Below are 17,495 nucleotides of genomic sequence, written 5' to 3'. Positions count from 1 at the left end.
ATGTATCGTTGTAGGATCCTGCTAGTTTAAATAACTGAGTTGTTAATCTTCTACAGAAGCCATTTTAAATAAGAACGGCTCAGTTACTGCACCGGATTGCTACAAACTCATAAAAAGCTGCTTTAAGCTTAAGTAAAAGAATGTCCAAATTCCATTAATTTGTGGAAAGTGAACGCCTTACCCTAGTAAATGTATCTTTTCAGAATGCTAATGCAAGAGGGGCTTGAAGTATCAAAGAGTCCACAGGAAATGGATGACCCCAATATTTTTTTTTTAAAAAAAATATACATTATATAATATATATTATATATATAAAAAGCTAGTGTAAATGCTTTCACGGCGTGGTCATAAGCTGGAAAGATGAATGCCTTTCAGCTGTTAACCATTTTGCCATTCGCAATGGGCTTTAAAAAGTTGTTTTTATCCTCAGACATACTGTGAGCTCTTTTCAAAATGAGGCTGCCAACAGTGACTGATGTGCTGATGGGCGGGCAGCTTGCATTGCTAAAGGATCCTGTGATAGACTGGCTGAAGCAAGAAGTTACGGGCAGGACTGCTTTCTGCTCCTCCCTGAGGGGAAAAATAAATCATACAAATATTAAACTTCAGCTTAATGCAACATATCAAGAAATAAACTGTGCATTAAACGATGCAAATATTGCAATTACATGGTAGTTGGTGGAAAGGCAGAATATTTTACTGTAGAAGGGTATGCTCACAGAGTAAATGCAGATTGCCTCATTTTCAAAGGGATCATTAAATGGTTAAAATACAGTAGCATGGGTGATTCCAGCACAAAGTATTTTGCACTTTTTTGGCATAGAAGTAGTTAGTGGAAATTAAGTTTAATGCCAACCTTGCTGAGATTATTTTCCCTGAATTCTAGTAATTATAAAAATACTTTTGTATTTGCTGTGCAGTGTGGGAATATATAAAACATAGGTTTATATCAATTGTTACTTAATATATACTGAAAAATAGGTAATTCAGATGCATAAAAACTGGTGCACCAATGGTACATGTGGTGGGTTTTATAATCACAAGCGAATCCATCCTAGTTCTCAACAGTCTCTTCCCACTTCACCATGCATACACAGTGCATATGTCTCATCCAAGTGTGAGAAGCTAAGCAGTTCCTCTTTAAATAGTCATGTTTTAACCACTCTGATTCTGCTGTTTTGTCTAACACTCACAGAATCACAAGGTCTTCACCTAAACTTTGTCTCTTCTGCTCCAAAGGTTCCTTGTGGTGTTTCTTGAGTGAATGTCCATTCTCTATAGTTGTTCCATTGAGCAGCTGATCATCCCGAGAACTGATACCTAGCTGTATGTCCAGTATCTCCTACAGGAAGAAGATAGAATTGTCCATCAATATTGTGGCTACTTGTTTTGGTAAGCCTTCCAATTTCTATTTATTTTATGTAATGATTCTGGAGGTCAAAGGCTACTCCTAGAATCTCTTCTCTTTTTGGAAGGTTCTCCACTCCCTTATCCAAATCATTAATTGGAATACTGACTAGTAGGAGACCCAGGATGGACTCTGCAGAACTGTATTAGATACATCCACCTCCAGTTTGACAGCAAGCCATTGATAACTACTCTTTGAATACAGTCTTTCAACCAGTTTTTAACCCACTTTATATTTAACAAGTGGAGCAACAAAAGAGGTATGGAAACCAGGAGAACCAGTATGCATTATGCAAAGCCTTAATGACAGATATCTATTTTTTGAATGCATGACTGCTTTTGAGAAGGGCTGTGATGATCCCTTTTGTGTGGTATGAAACAAGATCAGAACATTTTATGACTGCACAATGAAGGTGAAAGAAATAATATTTAAGAAACTGAATGCAGTCTATTAATAGAAGCAAAATATAAAAGACGGAGGCACTGGCAACGATAGGAATATAAAGAGCAAGGACAATTTTGTAATGAATTTAATATTACAAATGAGGTGATGTAAAAGTTTTGTTTAAGTTACTATATTGTAATAGACTTTACATGCATTAAAATACTTTTGGTTTCCATTTTGTATACTGGGAAAAATTACTAATGCTATCTTGTATTTAACAAAAAGTTAAAAACTTTTGCAATTAGAGCAACGTTGACAACCTCAGATGACTGAGACTAGCACAAAAGCAGCCCAAATTCTATACTAAAATGGTGCCAAAGAAAATTCGAGATCAATATAAAACCTACCTTTTTATTTTAAAAAGGTTTTCTTCTATAAACATGAATAATTATTGATTTTACAGGAAAGTTTCTAGAAACAGCTGAACAACTAGTCAAAGAATTCCATGACCTCTTCAAACATGCAGTTCTTATACATACCTCTATTTGTTCACCTTGCCTATCAGGTTCATCAGTATCAAGGGCGGAAAGCTCTAATTCAATGTCCCGATCTGGCTTTGTGTCTGCACAGTCTTCAATATAGTCAGTCTGCAAATACAAGAGACTTTTCACTTTCTGTATACAATCTTCAAGGATTCAAGTTAAAATGGAAAATAATATCATAATCCACATTCCTGAGCTCAGAGGGGCTAGAGGAGGGAGTAAGATAGAGGGAGGAGTAAGAAATGGACAGCTACTTGGATACCAATGGTGTCTTTGGGTACAGAAAAGATTACACTACTCTGCAAGTAAGAAAGAAGTATCTAAAGTATGTGGGTGTTGGAAAGGAATGTTTTTTTCAGAGCACAATAGCAAATGTTTATCTTTATATCACCTACAACTGGAGCAGAGTACAGAGATCACTTTCTTGACATAATGTAAATAGCTGGTGGGAGAACTGATGGATGTGGACTCTTTCCATCTTCCACATTTAAGTATACTTCCAGTTAATTATATAATGTCTATCTTCCCCTGCCCAGCAATCCACAAGGGTGTAATAAAACAGAACTTATTTATGTGGAGTCCCTCCATGATCAAGCCACCTCCTGACTGAGAAGCAATACAACAAATGCATCTTCTCACTCTCAGACACTGAACCACGTGCAGCATCAGTAACTAATCCAAAAGAGCAGGTTATAAGTATTTTAAAATGTCATACTTCCAAATATATACCCAAAACCCTCAGTGATCTGATACATCCCAAATCATCTTTTTCTTTACCTCACCATTCCTCAAATCAATTTCCTTGCTTAAAAGATTTAAGGTAAGGCGACTGCCTTCATCTAGGGAATTCCACTTCTGTTGCATGGCTAATGCATTAGCCTCTCTCTGAAGTAACAATGAATTACTTTTGGCCTGTGGGGAGGAGGGAAAAAACATGAGTTACTCAACTACATTTAAACTTTGTATTGTTAAACTGCAGAACAAACCTCCCTACACAAAGAACAGCTCTCTCTAAACAGGCAATTATGTATTCTCAAAATACACTGCATACAAATATACATCAAGGAAAAAATTTCTTCCCCGATCCCAGGGCTGGATCCTGCAAATACCAATACTTAATAGACATGGTAATTTCTGCCATGAGCAACCCTATTACAGACGCTCCCCAGGTTGCGCAAACCCAATTTATGGAAATCCAGGCTTATGGAAAAAGTTCCATAAACGCTTTTTTTTTGGCACGTAATTGTCAGAGATACGTTCTCGACTTACGCAAAACTCAACTTACACAAGGCATTCTGGAACAGAATGCCTGAGTAAGTCGGGGAGCTTCTGTAAAATAAATGGAACTGCTCAGGTTAATAAGCACCATGCCTGGTATTAAGTGTTAATAGGACTAGGTTCTAGCTTTCTCATTCCTATCAGTCACTTTGGTAATTGTATAATTAAATTTTGCAAAGCATTTTGAGATAGTTTATATGAAAAACACTATATTATATAAAGCTGTAATCATGGTACATCATCTTACTTGTTGTAGTTCAATGCTCAGTAGATCTCCAGTACTAGAATGCTTTCTGTGAGCAGATAAATCAGTAACTATGAATCTTTCCCTTTAAAGAGAAAAAGCAGCTGTTATTGTCATACACGGTGATAAAAGAATGAATTGTTTTCTCAGTGACCCCCCAAGCTTTGCAATTTAGCTCTAAACAACTTAGGCATCTGGATAAAAGTTGTGTGCATGAAATAATACTTAGCACTTTACAAACATTACCTAGTCAGTCCTCACAACACCCCTGTGAGGTAGGCAAGTACCTTCATTTTACATACAGGGAAACCAGAGTGGATAAAAATAAATGATTTAAAAAAAATAAAAATTAAAAAAAAAATCAGTTTTTATTTAAATTGGATTTTTTTGATAAAATGCTTTTGGAGGAAAAGATAGTTTTAATTAAGATACATTATAGCTCAAAGATATCTCATCATGGAATAGGATTACAAATTGTAATTCTATAGTATGAGACAATATATTCATGTAACGTTTAAGAAAAGGTTTTGTAAATGAGTTTCAATAGTTAGACATAAGGGGGGGATAGCTCAGTGGTTTAAGCATTGGCCTGCTAATCCCAGGGTTAGACTCAATGACCTTTCAAGGTTGCTTCCAGTTCTATGAGAGGGTATATCTCAATATATTATTATTATGGATTAGGGACCCAATCTTATGGGGTTCCAGGGACTTCTGTATAGATTATTTAGGTTAATCTTTCTATGTAAGCAATGGCACTCAGTGCTCAGTCTAGAAGATACCATCAGAGATGCTTAGTTTTGCAGTTCTCAAATTATGGATTTGTCTCTCCAGAGATAAACATTTTTGCTGTTAAACATGGTAAATAAATAAATAAATAAATAAATAGAGGTGAGAAATAAGACCTCAAACCTATTGTCCCTCTGCAAATTTGTGTACACAGAGTCAATCCCTTACCTCTCTCTACAAGTGCAAAGTTTCAAAAAGTTCAATGAATAGAAGATTGCTGGGGGCGGAATAGATCTGGACAAGGAGAAGAAGTCTCGAGATAAATGTGAGAAGGGAGGGACAGGCAGTAGAAACAAAAGTGAAACTGTTTGAGCAGCATATTCCAGAAGTCTTGAGGTCTCTCTCAGTGTAGCCTTCATTGATTTGAGATCTACCATTCCATTCTCTCACTAGAAGGGAAAACCTATAATGACAGCAGGCCACAAGAGAGACCCAGTTTGGGAATATTTTAATGAAGTTCCTCTACCTGTGGGTAACAGGCATGAGTGCAAAATACAAACAGTGCAACAAAGAAATGCAAGCCCTGGTTGCCCGAAAGAAACAACATCATGAAAAGTCTTCCTTCTCAGGAGGAAGCTGTGTTGATGATGATGAAAGAAACATGCCTGAACATGCAGGATTTTCAGGTTGGGAAATTTTTATTTCAAGTATCAGAGGAGTAGCCATGTTTGTCTGGATCTGTAAAAAGCAAGAGTCCTGTGGTACCTTATAGACTAACAGATGTATCGGAGAATAAGCTTTCGTGGGTGAATACCCACTTCGTCAGATGCATGTAATGGAAATTTCCAGATGCAGGTATAAATATGCAGGCCAGAATTAGTCTGGAGATAACAAGGTTACCTCACATTACTAACTTCGTTATCTCCAGACTGATTCTGGCCTGCATATGTATACCTGCCTCTGGAAATTTCCATTACATGCATCTGACGAAGTGGGTATTCACTCACGAAAGCTCATGCTCCAATACATCTGTTAGTCTATAAGGTGCCACAGGACTCTCTGTTGCTTTTTATTTCATACTTCTTTCTTAAGGACTGCCTGTCTTCTTTCTGGACTATTCTTGAATACTCACGTTTGAGCAAAAAATATAGTTGTTACTCTCATTTTAGATGTAGTTGTGATAAAAAATAAACAGCCGAAATAGATCTTTTTTATAATTTCACCATTAAAGAAGTACTGAGTGTCAGTGAATGCAATGAGTAATACTAAATGATAAATATGGTAATAATAATGAAATAACTGCATTGACTTATTAGGATTCTGAAGACTATCCACCTTCAAGATCACCATTTTCTATAGTTTCAGAGTTATCTGCCAATGATAGTGTTTCAGTCACATCATGTATGTCACATAGCCACAGTATATCACCTGTAGCAAAAAGAAAAAAAAAAAAATCTCCATCATCCTGAAACAATCATAGATAAGTTTGTGGTAAGAACTAGCAGATTACAAAAAGAGGTAACTGATTAAAAAATTGCCTGGTTTGTTTATGCAACAAACTCTCCTTTCCGTATGATTGAGAACCCTCACTTCATTAACACGGTTCAGTCATTAAGACCAGGATACGGTCCACCCAACAGAGGGCTAGTCTACACTGCGGGGGTAATCAATCTAAGATATGCAACTTCAGCTATGTGAATATTATAGCTGAAGTAGAAGTATCTTAGATCGAGTTACCTACTGTCCTCACGGCGCAGGATTGACGTCCACAGCTCCCCGTCGACTCTGCTACCGCCATTCACGTTGGTAGAGTTCTGGAGTCGACAGGAGCTTGTTTGGGGATCGATATATCACGTCTAGATGAGACATGATATATCGATCCCTGAGAAATCAATTGCTACCCGCCGATACGGCCGGTAGTGAAGACGTAGCCAGAGATGTCACAGGCAAATTGCTGGATAAAGTGTATAAAAGAGAAATTGAGCAGTGTGCAAGAGATCTTGCGGGTGAAATTGTTAACCCAAGTCTTGATGGGTGGAGCAATGACCACAAAGATCCTGTTGTATGTACTTGTGTGACAACAGAAGAAGGGACTGTCTTCCTTACAGAAATGATACATCAGGAAATGCACACACAGCAGAATACTTACAAGTAGCAGCAGTAAAAGCTATAACAAATTGTAGAAAAAAGATTCAAATGTCTAGTACGCAGCTTGGTCACAGACAATGCTGCAAATGTATCCAAGATGAGAAGAAATTATTTAGAAGAGAGTCCCAAGCTAACATATGGTTGCAATGCTCATTTGATGACCCTCCAAGCCAAAAAAATCAGTGTTCCAGAAATAAAGGCTATGTTGTTGAAATTGCAAAATACTTCTGTAACAACCACTTTGCAGCAGCTGCTCTGAAAAAAGTGGGAGGAACCAAGCTAACTCTCCCACAAGACATGCGATGGAACTCAGTAGTAAACTGTTTTGAGCACTATATCAAGAACTGGCCTAATCTGATGACAGCTTGTGAACAAAATCATGAAAAAAATAGATGGCACTGTCACAGCCAAAGTTCTCAATATTGGGCTTAAGAGAAATATTCAACACATGCTGAGTACTCTGAAGCCTATTTCTGTAGCCTTGAACAAAATGCAGGGAAACAGCTGTTTTATTGCTGATGCTGTTGAAATTTGGAAGGAACTGAGTGAGAGCTTAGAGAAATACGCAATGACAGAGTTAAATTACAAGCATTAAAAAAATGAATGGGACAAGCAGTATCTAAAGCTCATTTTCTTGCAAAAATTCTCAATACTCGGTACCAGGGTCAAACCTTAATTGCTCAAGAAGAGGAGCTGGCTATGACATGAACATCCAGCAATCAGCCCCTCCATAGTGCCAACTATAATAAACTTCAGAGCTAAGGGTGAACTATTCAAGAAATACATGTTTGCTGATGATGTTTTAAAGAAAAGTCACACCAGTGAACTGGTGGAAGTCACTTAAGCACTTGGATTTAGAGACTGTTGAAGTGATAATCTCACTTTTAACAGCAGTAGCTTCTTCTGCCGGTGTAGAAAAAATATTTTCTTCCTTTGGACTAATTCATCCAAATTGAGAAATTGTTTGAGACCTGAAAAAGCAGGAAAGCTTGTTTTTCTTTTCCAGATTAGGAAAAAACAGGAAAGTGAAGGTGAAGACAACTGAGTTAGCTGCAGAACCCAATATTTTAAGTTTCTCATGTTGACCTGGCTGACATAGTTTATTTAATTTTTGTGTTTTTTTGTTTTTTAAAAGTATTTCATTTAACTATTTTAATTAAAAACAATTTTAACAAAAACAAACGTGATTTTAAAAAACTTGAATGTTTAACTAAATTCAAAAATTCATATACTTGTTCTATTAAAATATTATGTTTGCCATTGAAGAAAAAATCTAGAACACATAACGTTGTTGTTTCAGTTAAGAAAGACAATTTAAATGTTTGTCTGGTGATCTCCTCCTCTTAACACAGCATGGCAAGAAAATCCTCCAAATATTAATGATTAACCTGTTGAATTGGAGATAGTCACCTCCCAATGACTTCATAAATATCTGCTTCAACTACCTTTGGTAAATAAAATAACCAAACAATTATTCATTTTCTGATATAACTGTAAAACTAATCTGAAAAGTTTTCAAAATAAATCACCTTCTAAAAATGAAACCTACATCTATCTCTGAGTTGTGAAGGATATGTATTAAGGTTATAACAACCAACAAGAATGCACTTTTATGTAGAAATCCATGATTAAATCGAGTCTTCCTGACTAGTGATTTAAATCAAATCCACCCTGAGGGAAACTGAGGCAGAGAAGTGAAGTGACTTGCTGAAGGCTGCACATGGCAATCAATATCTGGGTTGGGATTACAGCTCAACAATTGCTGGTTCCCAGTTCTGTGACCAGTCCGCTTCAGCACACTGATGCTAACTATAGCTAGATCAGATTTATCCTCGTTTAATTATTGGAATTCGTAATTCCAATGCTTGATATGGCTTAAAGCCAAAGCACTTGCCACGTTTAAAATTACTAGGTAATTCATATTTAGATATTTTTTCCTTCTGCCTTGGATTTTTAGAATAGCTGTAAATTATAGAACAACAGTTTGAACAAAAGCCACTAGGGAAAGTTCATACCGTTCTATATAGCGTCCTGATGAAGTAGAATCTGAGCCACAGGAACTCCATCTTGAATCAACAGCATTGACGTAAGGGACATAATCTATAACAAATTAAGGTACAATTCAATGACTTCCCAGTTTCAATAAGAGAATATGCATATACACAGAGTTATTAATTGTCCACAGCAGTGATCTAAACGCCTGTGTGGCATATGCGGTGCTGGCAATAGGAAGCATTTTCTGTACCTGATACACTGATGGGCTTAGTAGTACTTCCTTGGGAAGCAGTGGCCTGAATAGGATCTGTTGTGTGATAACCTGTGCGGGATGATCTGGAGATTGCACCCCACTTGGAGATGATTGGTCCATCACTAAAAGGAATTATAGGATCTTCTTCCTTTGCCCTTCTTTGAGTTTCAAATAGATGAACTCTCCTCTTAACATCTCCACTGTCCAAATCCTATACATTTAGGAGAGACAAGAAGATACAAGAGGCTGGTTTGCAGTTCAACACATTTGGTTGGGTCATTCAAAAGGCCAAGGGGTCATTCAATAACCACTATTACACAAGGTGATTCGCTCCAACCTGACCAGCCTGGAAGGGGACATAATGACTCTTAACTATAGGGAGTTAGTGGCCAGCTGGCACCAGACAGTGATTAACAGTGGAACAGGACACACTTCTGTTTTTTTAAAGCTTTACTGTTTCCTCTCAGAAAAAAAAGCCCAGCTGCTGTAAAACACCATTTCCACAGTATGACCCGCAACATCCTTGCTAATACTGGAGAAGGTGGGGTAGAGCTAGCAGAGATTTGATACATGATTGCCCTTATGGTGCAGGATGCATGAGCGGCAGCTGCTTGATCATACCAGAGTAGGACAGAAATCCCCAACATGCATACGAGACCTTACTTATCCAAAATGAGGTCATCTCCCTGGATGTTTATTAAATAGGTTTTATTCTCCAGTTTATTCAAACCTCAATTCATTTTGTGTACCCAATTTCAATCCAATAAAAACAAGGTTATGCTGTATTTTCATTCAATTATAATTTCCATATATTTCAAGGTTTGTTTTTTTTTTTTAACTGTAGGAGGATACGTCCAATCCAAAGCCTTTTAGCAGAGTGAGATCTCTGTTTAAGGGAAATTACAAGAATGAAATGACATTTTAATTTTATATAAATGCTCTGTGCGTATACTGCAGCCATGATTAAAGTTCATGCAGAATACTCTGGTCTATGGTGTGCAGTGCAAGTTTTAGCTTTTTCATGTCTTCTCTGTAGAGCTAACATTGACGAAGGTTAGGGTGACCAGACAGCAAGTGTGAAAAATCGGGACCGGAGGTGGGGGTAATAGGAACCTATATGAAAAAGCTCCAAATGTCATGATTTTATAGGGACAATCCCGATATCTGGTCACCCTACTGAAGGCACTCCCTTCAAAATAAAGGTTATCTGAAACAGTGACAAAGATGGAACAGAAAATCTGGTCAGATACCCACAGGGGAAAAAAAATAATTTGCTCATCAAGGTCCAGTAGTTCTGAGTATCTCACTTAAAACTAGCTGGAACCCTATTAATCCAATGGAGACATCTGCCTAACACTGACACCTTGGCCCATGCTAGTCTGTCAAATCCACCACACAGGATTGTCCTGACACAATTATACTATTGTGGACATCTCTTAAATGGGAAGTGCTATCCACTAGAGGAGGAAGAAACAGCTGAAGGTGCACAGTTTTGCAAACAACCTGACCAGAAGTGGAAATCCTTATTATACAGCCTCAGTTGTCCATTCACTCATCCCTTTAGTGCAACAAAAAAGTCTGAGGAATAGGAGTCCTGAATTATAAATTATTTACTGAAGATGTTATGGCCAACAGAAAATTTTATTTACACTAATTTGGTATTAAAGTAGTTGGTCTTAAGTCTAAGAATGTTATAAACACCATTTCCCCCCCATTGATAAGAGGGTAGTTTGTTTACATGGCTGGGCAAAAGTTTGTTCCAAACAGTTTAAAAATGAGTTGAACCAGTTTAACCTCAAGACTTAGTATTTTAGTTTATTATAATCAATAGAAGTTTATTTACAAAAGGCCTGGCAATCAAATTAAGTTTGGCAATCAAATGGAAACACTTGCAACACTTTCCACCCCATGAGTGAACAGGCAGAGCACAGAACAGCCATACCATTAACACAGCGTTTGAATTGGCAATTACATCCTTGGGCTCTGAGTCGATGGCATTTATGCAGGAACCAATAGTGCCACAGGACCAGGGTGAGTAGTGTGAAAGATGGTCTTCCTCAAATTTAGTACCACTCAAGTCACTAACACTCTCCGAGAACTATCGAAAAGGAAGGGGAAAAAAAAGATACAAAAACAAAAGGAATTTAGTATTAAGGTGTTTATACTGAAAAGCTGCTTACTGTGAACTTCAAGACTTGAAGCAGATAGTCTAAGCCGGTGTCCATGCTGGGGATTTGCCTCAGTTTCAGCCATCAGTGGCCAACCACTGGTAAATCTGCACCCACCCTTAGCACAAACCACTCTAAGCCACATTTTGCACCTGTGAAGCTTACTGCTTCCAAGCAGGAGTAAGCTTCGCCTGTACAAATAGTTGCTTTGCCTGCTGACACTTTGGGTTGGCACCAGTGCACTTTAATGGCTGTATTTGGGGCATATCACTAGGGCAGTGAAAACTTAAGAGAAAGCGAAGCATTTTTCCTTTCCTAAAGTTATATCAAGTAAACCTTGGTAGAACAAAACTCAGAAATCCCCAGTCTGGGTAAGGCTTTAACCAGGACTTGATGGGAGATCTGTGACCATACGTAACCCTTAAAATAACTATTTGCGATAACTTAGAATAAACATCAACTAAGGAGCTTTTTAGACAAGATCTATTTTGAATATTTTCATTCTTAGGTGTATAGAGAGAGAATGCAAGATTGGTTTCTCCTCCAAGACACACTGCCAGTTCTTATGCCTTGCCTCCTACATCTCACTTCCATTTTGCTACTGTCATACCACACAGCTAAATGTTTTACAAGGGCCTTGTCACTTTTCATTTCAATTTATGCATTCTTTGGGACTACAGGCACATATGTACATGATCATCATGTGATAGCGCCATTAAGAACAAGAAAATAAAATGGAGAGTTCTTCCTAATGGAAAAATATATCCACTATGCTTTACAAAGAAATCTGAAGGTTCATAACAGGCTCTAATCACAGTTAATTACAATTGATATTCGTGATATGCTGTTGATATGATGTACTACTCTTACTGCACAGGAGATCTGTATGAAACTCTATACTAGTTTCCCATACTATGGTATAAGAGTCTTAACAATAAACGAACACTGCTATAAAGTTAAGCTGCCTTTAAGTTAAGCCAATTCTTCACTTAATTTTGGCCTTTTGTCAGTGATCAAGTGTAACATCATCTTAATATCCAATATCTTTATTAGGGAGATTCTCCCCTTATTTGCGGGGGGATGAACTTGATCTAACAGAATCACAGAAGAGTGAGACAGAAAAGCTCTCTTGGTAAGTGCAGAAAAAGGAAGCAAAAAGTACCATGAAATTCTTTGGTTTCTCACCTCTGTACTGAAGTCAACACTGAAGAGAGGAGAAGGTGGTGTTGGAGACTGTGTTGCCATAGGAAGGGTTGAGGACACAAGCGGTGTTTTTTGAGAGTGGTATTGTGCCCATTGCTCTGGCTTCCGTCTTAACTGATCATCATAACTGGTCTTCAAGTGACCACAAGGCTCCTAGAGTAAACAATGGGAGGAGAGCATCAATGTCTGAATACTCACAGCAGAACCATGCAGATAATTTATAGGTTTCTCATAGCTGCCAACACATGGAAGAATAAGCAAGGAACGGTCACAGCTACCTTACCAAAGACCAGTCGCAAGGCATATATTTGTATGCAGGAGAGAAAACAATGAAGACAAGATAAGGAATGTGTACAGCACGGTGTCAAATTCATTCCATGTTTAAATTATTGTTCGTAGGCCATGGTATAAATTTAGGAGCCATACGTCCCCGCCCCCCACAACCCCAGTGATCTGCCACTGATGTCACTGGGAGATTCAGAGTGCGATCCGGGGGACAATCTGGCCATTACACAGTAACTCAACTTTTAAATATTTTTATTCAGTGCATTATCGTCACATTCAGCATCACTCAGTGTGAAAATCTGCTCCCCTGTATCGTCAACACTAATTCTCCCCTTTGTTTTTATTCCTTTTCCATCCTCCTTTCTCTGCATCTCCTTTGTTCTTTCCTCTCAATTTCCTTCTCTACAGCAACTCCTAATTCCCACCTCCCCTTGGGCTTAACTCCCTGTTATTTCCCAGTCCATATGCTAAAATGCTCTGCAATGAAACAGTTAAGGTTGCAACTGAAGTGTCATCACTGGAGCTGACATTCCAATGAGATTAACAGGGGCAGGAGAGTTCACCCCCCAAGTTATTGTCAGCAGCCATCTGCACATGTAAGCAAATGTTACTGTATTGATTACATTCAGTTTACATTTGAAAGGTTTTCTCTGTGACCAGGAGAGCTAGAAATGTACTTAAAAAAAAAAAAAAAAAAAAAAAAGAGGAGATTCTGAACAACCTGACTATATCCTCTGGGCTATATAAATACATTTAGCAGCCTGGATCTGGCCCCCAGGCCATGCATTTGACAACCCTGGGTCAGGATGCCTTGGACTGGAGTCCCATTTTTAGCTGTCAATATAGGATCTAGGCAGAGGGAGATGCATCTTGGATCCAAAAGCGCCTTCCTCAATGCACAGAATCATATCATAATGTGAATCAAGGAAATAGGAGTAGGCAACATCCAGAGTGTGTGTAATTAATTTAGCTGATGTGTGTTTGTAAGCAGAGGAGCAAAGGGGTCTAAGATAGCCCTACCCAAAAGGACAAAGATCTGCCTATTATAGTTTAAACGACAACTTGTTTTGGGGTTGCTGCTTGACAAGTGTAAATGCAAGGCAAGAAAAGAGCTCTGGGCTAATTAGGTAGTATGATTTCTGGCATGACTTTTGAAGTAAATCTTATCTTTTCTTTTCCATTCTCACCTACCCTTGGTAAAGGCACAGTCCTCTGCTCATTTGGAGGTTGGCAAGCCATGGAGTAATACCCATCCAGTGAATTATATCTTTCACGTAATGATGTCTGATAGACAGATGAGTGCATCACATCCATTGGAGGTAAAGAATTGCTCCTAATAATGTCATCTCTTGGGTAGATCTGTGGACGCCAGATGCGCCTGCTGTCATACACTGGAGCATACATTCCAGAAGGGACGGGAGGAACTGGTCCATACGGCTGCGGAGGAGGAGGCTGGTAGGGAGAATTCAGTCGATCTCGAGGGGGAAATGTACTGTAATGATCAGCATATGGCACGGAAGCAGGTGGGAGGGAGGATTCTGGAACATTACTGGACCTCACAAAGCGAGGAACACAGGGAGCCACGCCAGCTGGTACTGTTGGAGGTGGTGGGTAGTATCCTTGAAAATTGGAAAAAAGTATGTTTAATTTGGTCTCAATATAATCCAGAATTTTAAAATGGTTCTAAAATTTTAAGTAGCACTTGATACTGACTTCAGAGTAAAGTGTCTTGTTTCTACAGGTCCCCTATTAATTCCATCACTTCTCTGTGGATGTACACTGCATGTTTGAGAACACGGTCTGCAGGGACAGTACCAACAATGTACAGTGTGTTCACAGGACCTGACATGGTTGGGAGGGGTAGCAGAGGAGTGGTTTATTCCACAATTTGGTAGCACTTTTAAAATTTATTTTACAAGAACAGGTGGCAATTTAGCGCTTCCTCTCCATACCTAGAGAGACAGAGAGAGAGAGACAGAGAGTGCGTGTGTGTGTGTGTGTATGTATATTTTATATGGTTAGATAATAGATACTTTTAGAGAAAGAGGTCTGTCATCTTTGTTTATGTATCAACATTTTGGGTCTAAGGAATTCTGAGGGTCTTTAAGCCATCAGTTGGCATGTGGTTTATTTTTTACATTGCAGAATAGATTATTTTCCCCTCCTACACCCTACCCTGTCAGCTGGGACCTGCCTGAAATTAGAACAAATGATACAGCAGTTTCCTTGGCTGTACTTAATAGAAACCTCTTTCTTCTACCTAATATGGTGCTTGTTAGCTTACCAAAATACCAAGCACAGTATGCAGAGGTACTTGGTACGTAGAGTGTCTCCCTCCCAGGTCTCTGCCTAGATAAATACTCAGACAAACCATTCCTCTAGGGCATAAGAACATTTGTGCAGTCTATGAGACACACACACTGGGACTGTGTGTACACAGATGGCTAGAAAAGATTTGGAAAAAAGCCTGAGTTATTCAGGTCTGTAAATGCTACTGGGAAATGCATAACCTGGACTAAATTCCGCTCATGGATGCGCACAGACTGAAGTCAGACCCATACATACTGGAGTGCAGAGACTGGCCCTCATTGTGGGCGGACAGTAAATAACTGGCCACATAGAGGGGTGAAGAAGAGTGGTGTTTCCAGGAAGATACTATAAAAGGAGACTGCTAAGCCAGCTCCATGAAGGATGCAAGCAAGATGGAGTCTCACATGTTTCACACAAAGAAAGCAAACAGAACTTTTCTCCACAACACAAATCTTCAACACATCTGTCCCCTCTCCAATAAGCAGGCATGGTTTAAATGTTGCTAAATTTCCTTTAAAGAATTTTGGAGACCTCTAGTTATATATGGAAATAATGCAGAGTGTAGCAAAGCTCCTGCATTCTGCATCCCTCTCTTTACTCAATCATACTATTCAGAGATTAAAAGCTTGTGTATTAGGCTCTGCTGAAACTAGGAGACCCAGCAAATAAGCCCCACATGACTTGGTGCCATTGGGATTTGAAGCAATTTAGAAAGCACAAACACTGAAACACATTCAAGTTTATATAGGCAGAAGAGAAGCATTGCCTGTGTATCAGCAACCATGTCACGCACCTGTCTGTGGGTACTGTGGAACTTCACAGGATAACTGTGTCCTGGGATCTTGAAAATACTGAACATTATCAGAATGTGAAGGGTAGACAGGTACTCTGGTTACAAATGGGCTGGATTTTGGAGTCAGAGAATTCATCTCCGTTCCAATATTAGGACCACCAGCTGAGGTAGCTGCTGCCTGGCTTACAGGAGTCTTGGGTGGAGAACAAATTTTACTGAAAAGAATTGCAAAGAAATCAAATGTATTTTCATTCATCTTTAGTAATTTCTAACTCAAACACAAAACACTCCAGTATGACACAGCCCAAATTCCTCATTATCTTCACTGGAATTTCTGAAGACTTCAATTATATTTTTAAATCCAACACTGATGCCATTATTAAAAAGCAGACTCTCTTCAAGAGACCATCATGATCTAAACCTTTTAGTTTGTACCTAGAGCTCAAATATCAGTACTGAAAGCATGTTCTGGAAACAACAGATAGGCATTGAAAAGCTGGTCTGAGGTCCAGTGCTGTTTGGACAATGCCAAACAATTTTAAAAAGGGTGATATTTGGAAAACCTCCGGGAGTACAAAGGAGTATTTTTGATAACTGGAAATGCAATGACTATTCTGCACAACTCGACTATAAAGAAATAAATTATGGATGCAAATTGGGGTTATTCAATTTAAAAACAATGACAGATTAGATACAGTGCAGGAAACGGGAAGAGAAGGGATGTGGAGAGCTGTACTAATTTAGCCATTCTCTATGAGATTATTTAAAAACAAAAAGCACTGACATAACTCAGGTGGACCGTCTGAGTAACAAACTTACATCTCCACTGCTAAATCAGACCTTGCATAGCTACACAACCAAGCAGCATCTCCCCCTTTCCCTCTACCTGATACATTACTTGGATATATCATCTCCTAACACCTCACTCAGAAGAGGCCATTCCCTCTTCAAGCTCAACTCTGGCCTTCAGTAGGTAGAATGCATGTTGTGCCCTTTGGAAAGTCTTCTATTAGGCTTGTACATGAGCCACAGCAGATTTTCTGAAATGCATGGCTTATATATTACCCTTTAAAGGGCAACTGGCTACATCAGTCATGAGGAAAAGAAAAACATATGCCCTTCAACTTGTGAAGCGCATAAAACAGAACCAGAGTTAGTTACTAACTCACTTAGTAGCAAAGACTAAAACAGAAACTACTCGTGAACGTAATTCAGACCTTTATCACCTCTCTTCTGCTTGCAAGGATATGAAAAATGCAAAGTGTGGACATTAGAATATCTGATCCCAATTCTTTTAGCCCACAGCAATACATACTTTTCAGACAGCGATTCTGTAGGAGACCCAGAGGCATTTTGACCACTGGCTCCAGACTTTCCCCCCTTCTTGACATTCTCCAGAACTCTTAAGGAGGTTTCAGCGCAGCGAGGAATCAATTGGGGAACACCACTTTCCAGATTTGCAATCCCATTGGAACTCGGCGCCATCTTTCCTGTTGTTTCAGTGCTTCCTATGACAGAGATTACATTTCCTGCTGTGGTTGAGACAGTGCTGTTGACACCAACTTTATTTAGGAGAGGGAATGTTCTCACAGTTGCGCTGATCTTTTTGTTCCTCAAACGATACCTATATTTACAAAGAAAGCTGATAAAGGAGTTTACATTGTGCAGTCTAATGCATTTGTAAAACTGACATGACAGAAGGGATGAGAGGGATATCATTAACAGCACTTCACAATTTAACTTAAACCATGAGCACTC

General features: G+C 38.7%; 1 protein-coding gene across 2 annotated transcripts in view; it reads right to left on the bottom strand.

Moving 5' to 3' along the window:
• Positions 1 to 110: 110 nt before the first annotated feature.
• RC3H2 (ring finger and CCCH-type domains 2) overlaps positions 111 to 17,495 on the bottom strand; it is a 31,021-nt gene continuing 13,636 nt past the window's right edge. The window contains exons 9-20 of one of the 2 annotated variants that reach the window (XM_050926817.1): positions 17,053 to 17,361; positions 15,738 to 15,952; positions 13,826 to 14,253; positions 12,332 to 12,502; positions 10,921 to 11,076; positions 8,976 to 9,189; positions 8,746 to 8,830; positions 3,860 to 3,941; positions 3,112 to 3,246; positions 2,332 to 2,439; positions 1,194 to 1,342; positions 111 to 570 (exon numbers count right to left, since the gene is read on the bottom strand). In XM_050926817.1, the coding sequence (XP_050782774.1) occupies positions 372 to 570; positions 1,194 to 1,342; positions 2,332 to 2,439; positions 3,112 to 3,246; positions 3,860 to 3,941; positions 8,746 to 8,830; positions 8,976 to 9,189; positions 10,921 to 11,076; positions 12,332 to 12,502; positions 13,826 to 14,253; positions 15,738 to 15,952; positions 17,053 to 17,361 (2,251 nt within the window). In that variant the 3' untranslated portion in view covers positions 111 to 371. The remainder of the gene's footprint in view (positions 571 to 1,193; positions 1,343 to 2,331; positions 2,440 to 3,111; positions 3,247 to 3,859; positions 3,942 to 8,745; positions 8,831 to 8,975; positions 9,190 to 10,920; positions 11,077 to 12,331; positions 12,503 to 13,825; positions 14,254 to 15,737; positions 15,953 to 17,052; positions 17,362 to 17,495) is intronic. The other variant, XM_050926818.1, reaches the window with a different exon arrangement.

The sequence above is a fragment of the Gopherus flavomarginatus genome, chromosome 17 (assembly GCF_025201925.1).
Source record: "Gopherus flavomarginatus isolate rGopFla2 chromosome 17, rGopFla2.mat.asm, whole genome shotgun sequence".
NCBI classification, from domain to species: Eukaryota; Metazoa; Chordata; order Testudines; family Testudinidae; genus Gopherus; species Gopherus flavomarginatus.
The sequence above is the reverse complement of the archived record's forward strand: the minus strand, read 5'-3'. Positions and strand labels throughout refer to the sequence as shown.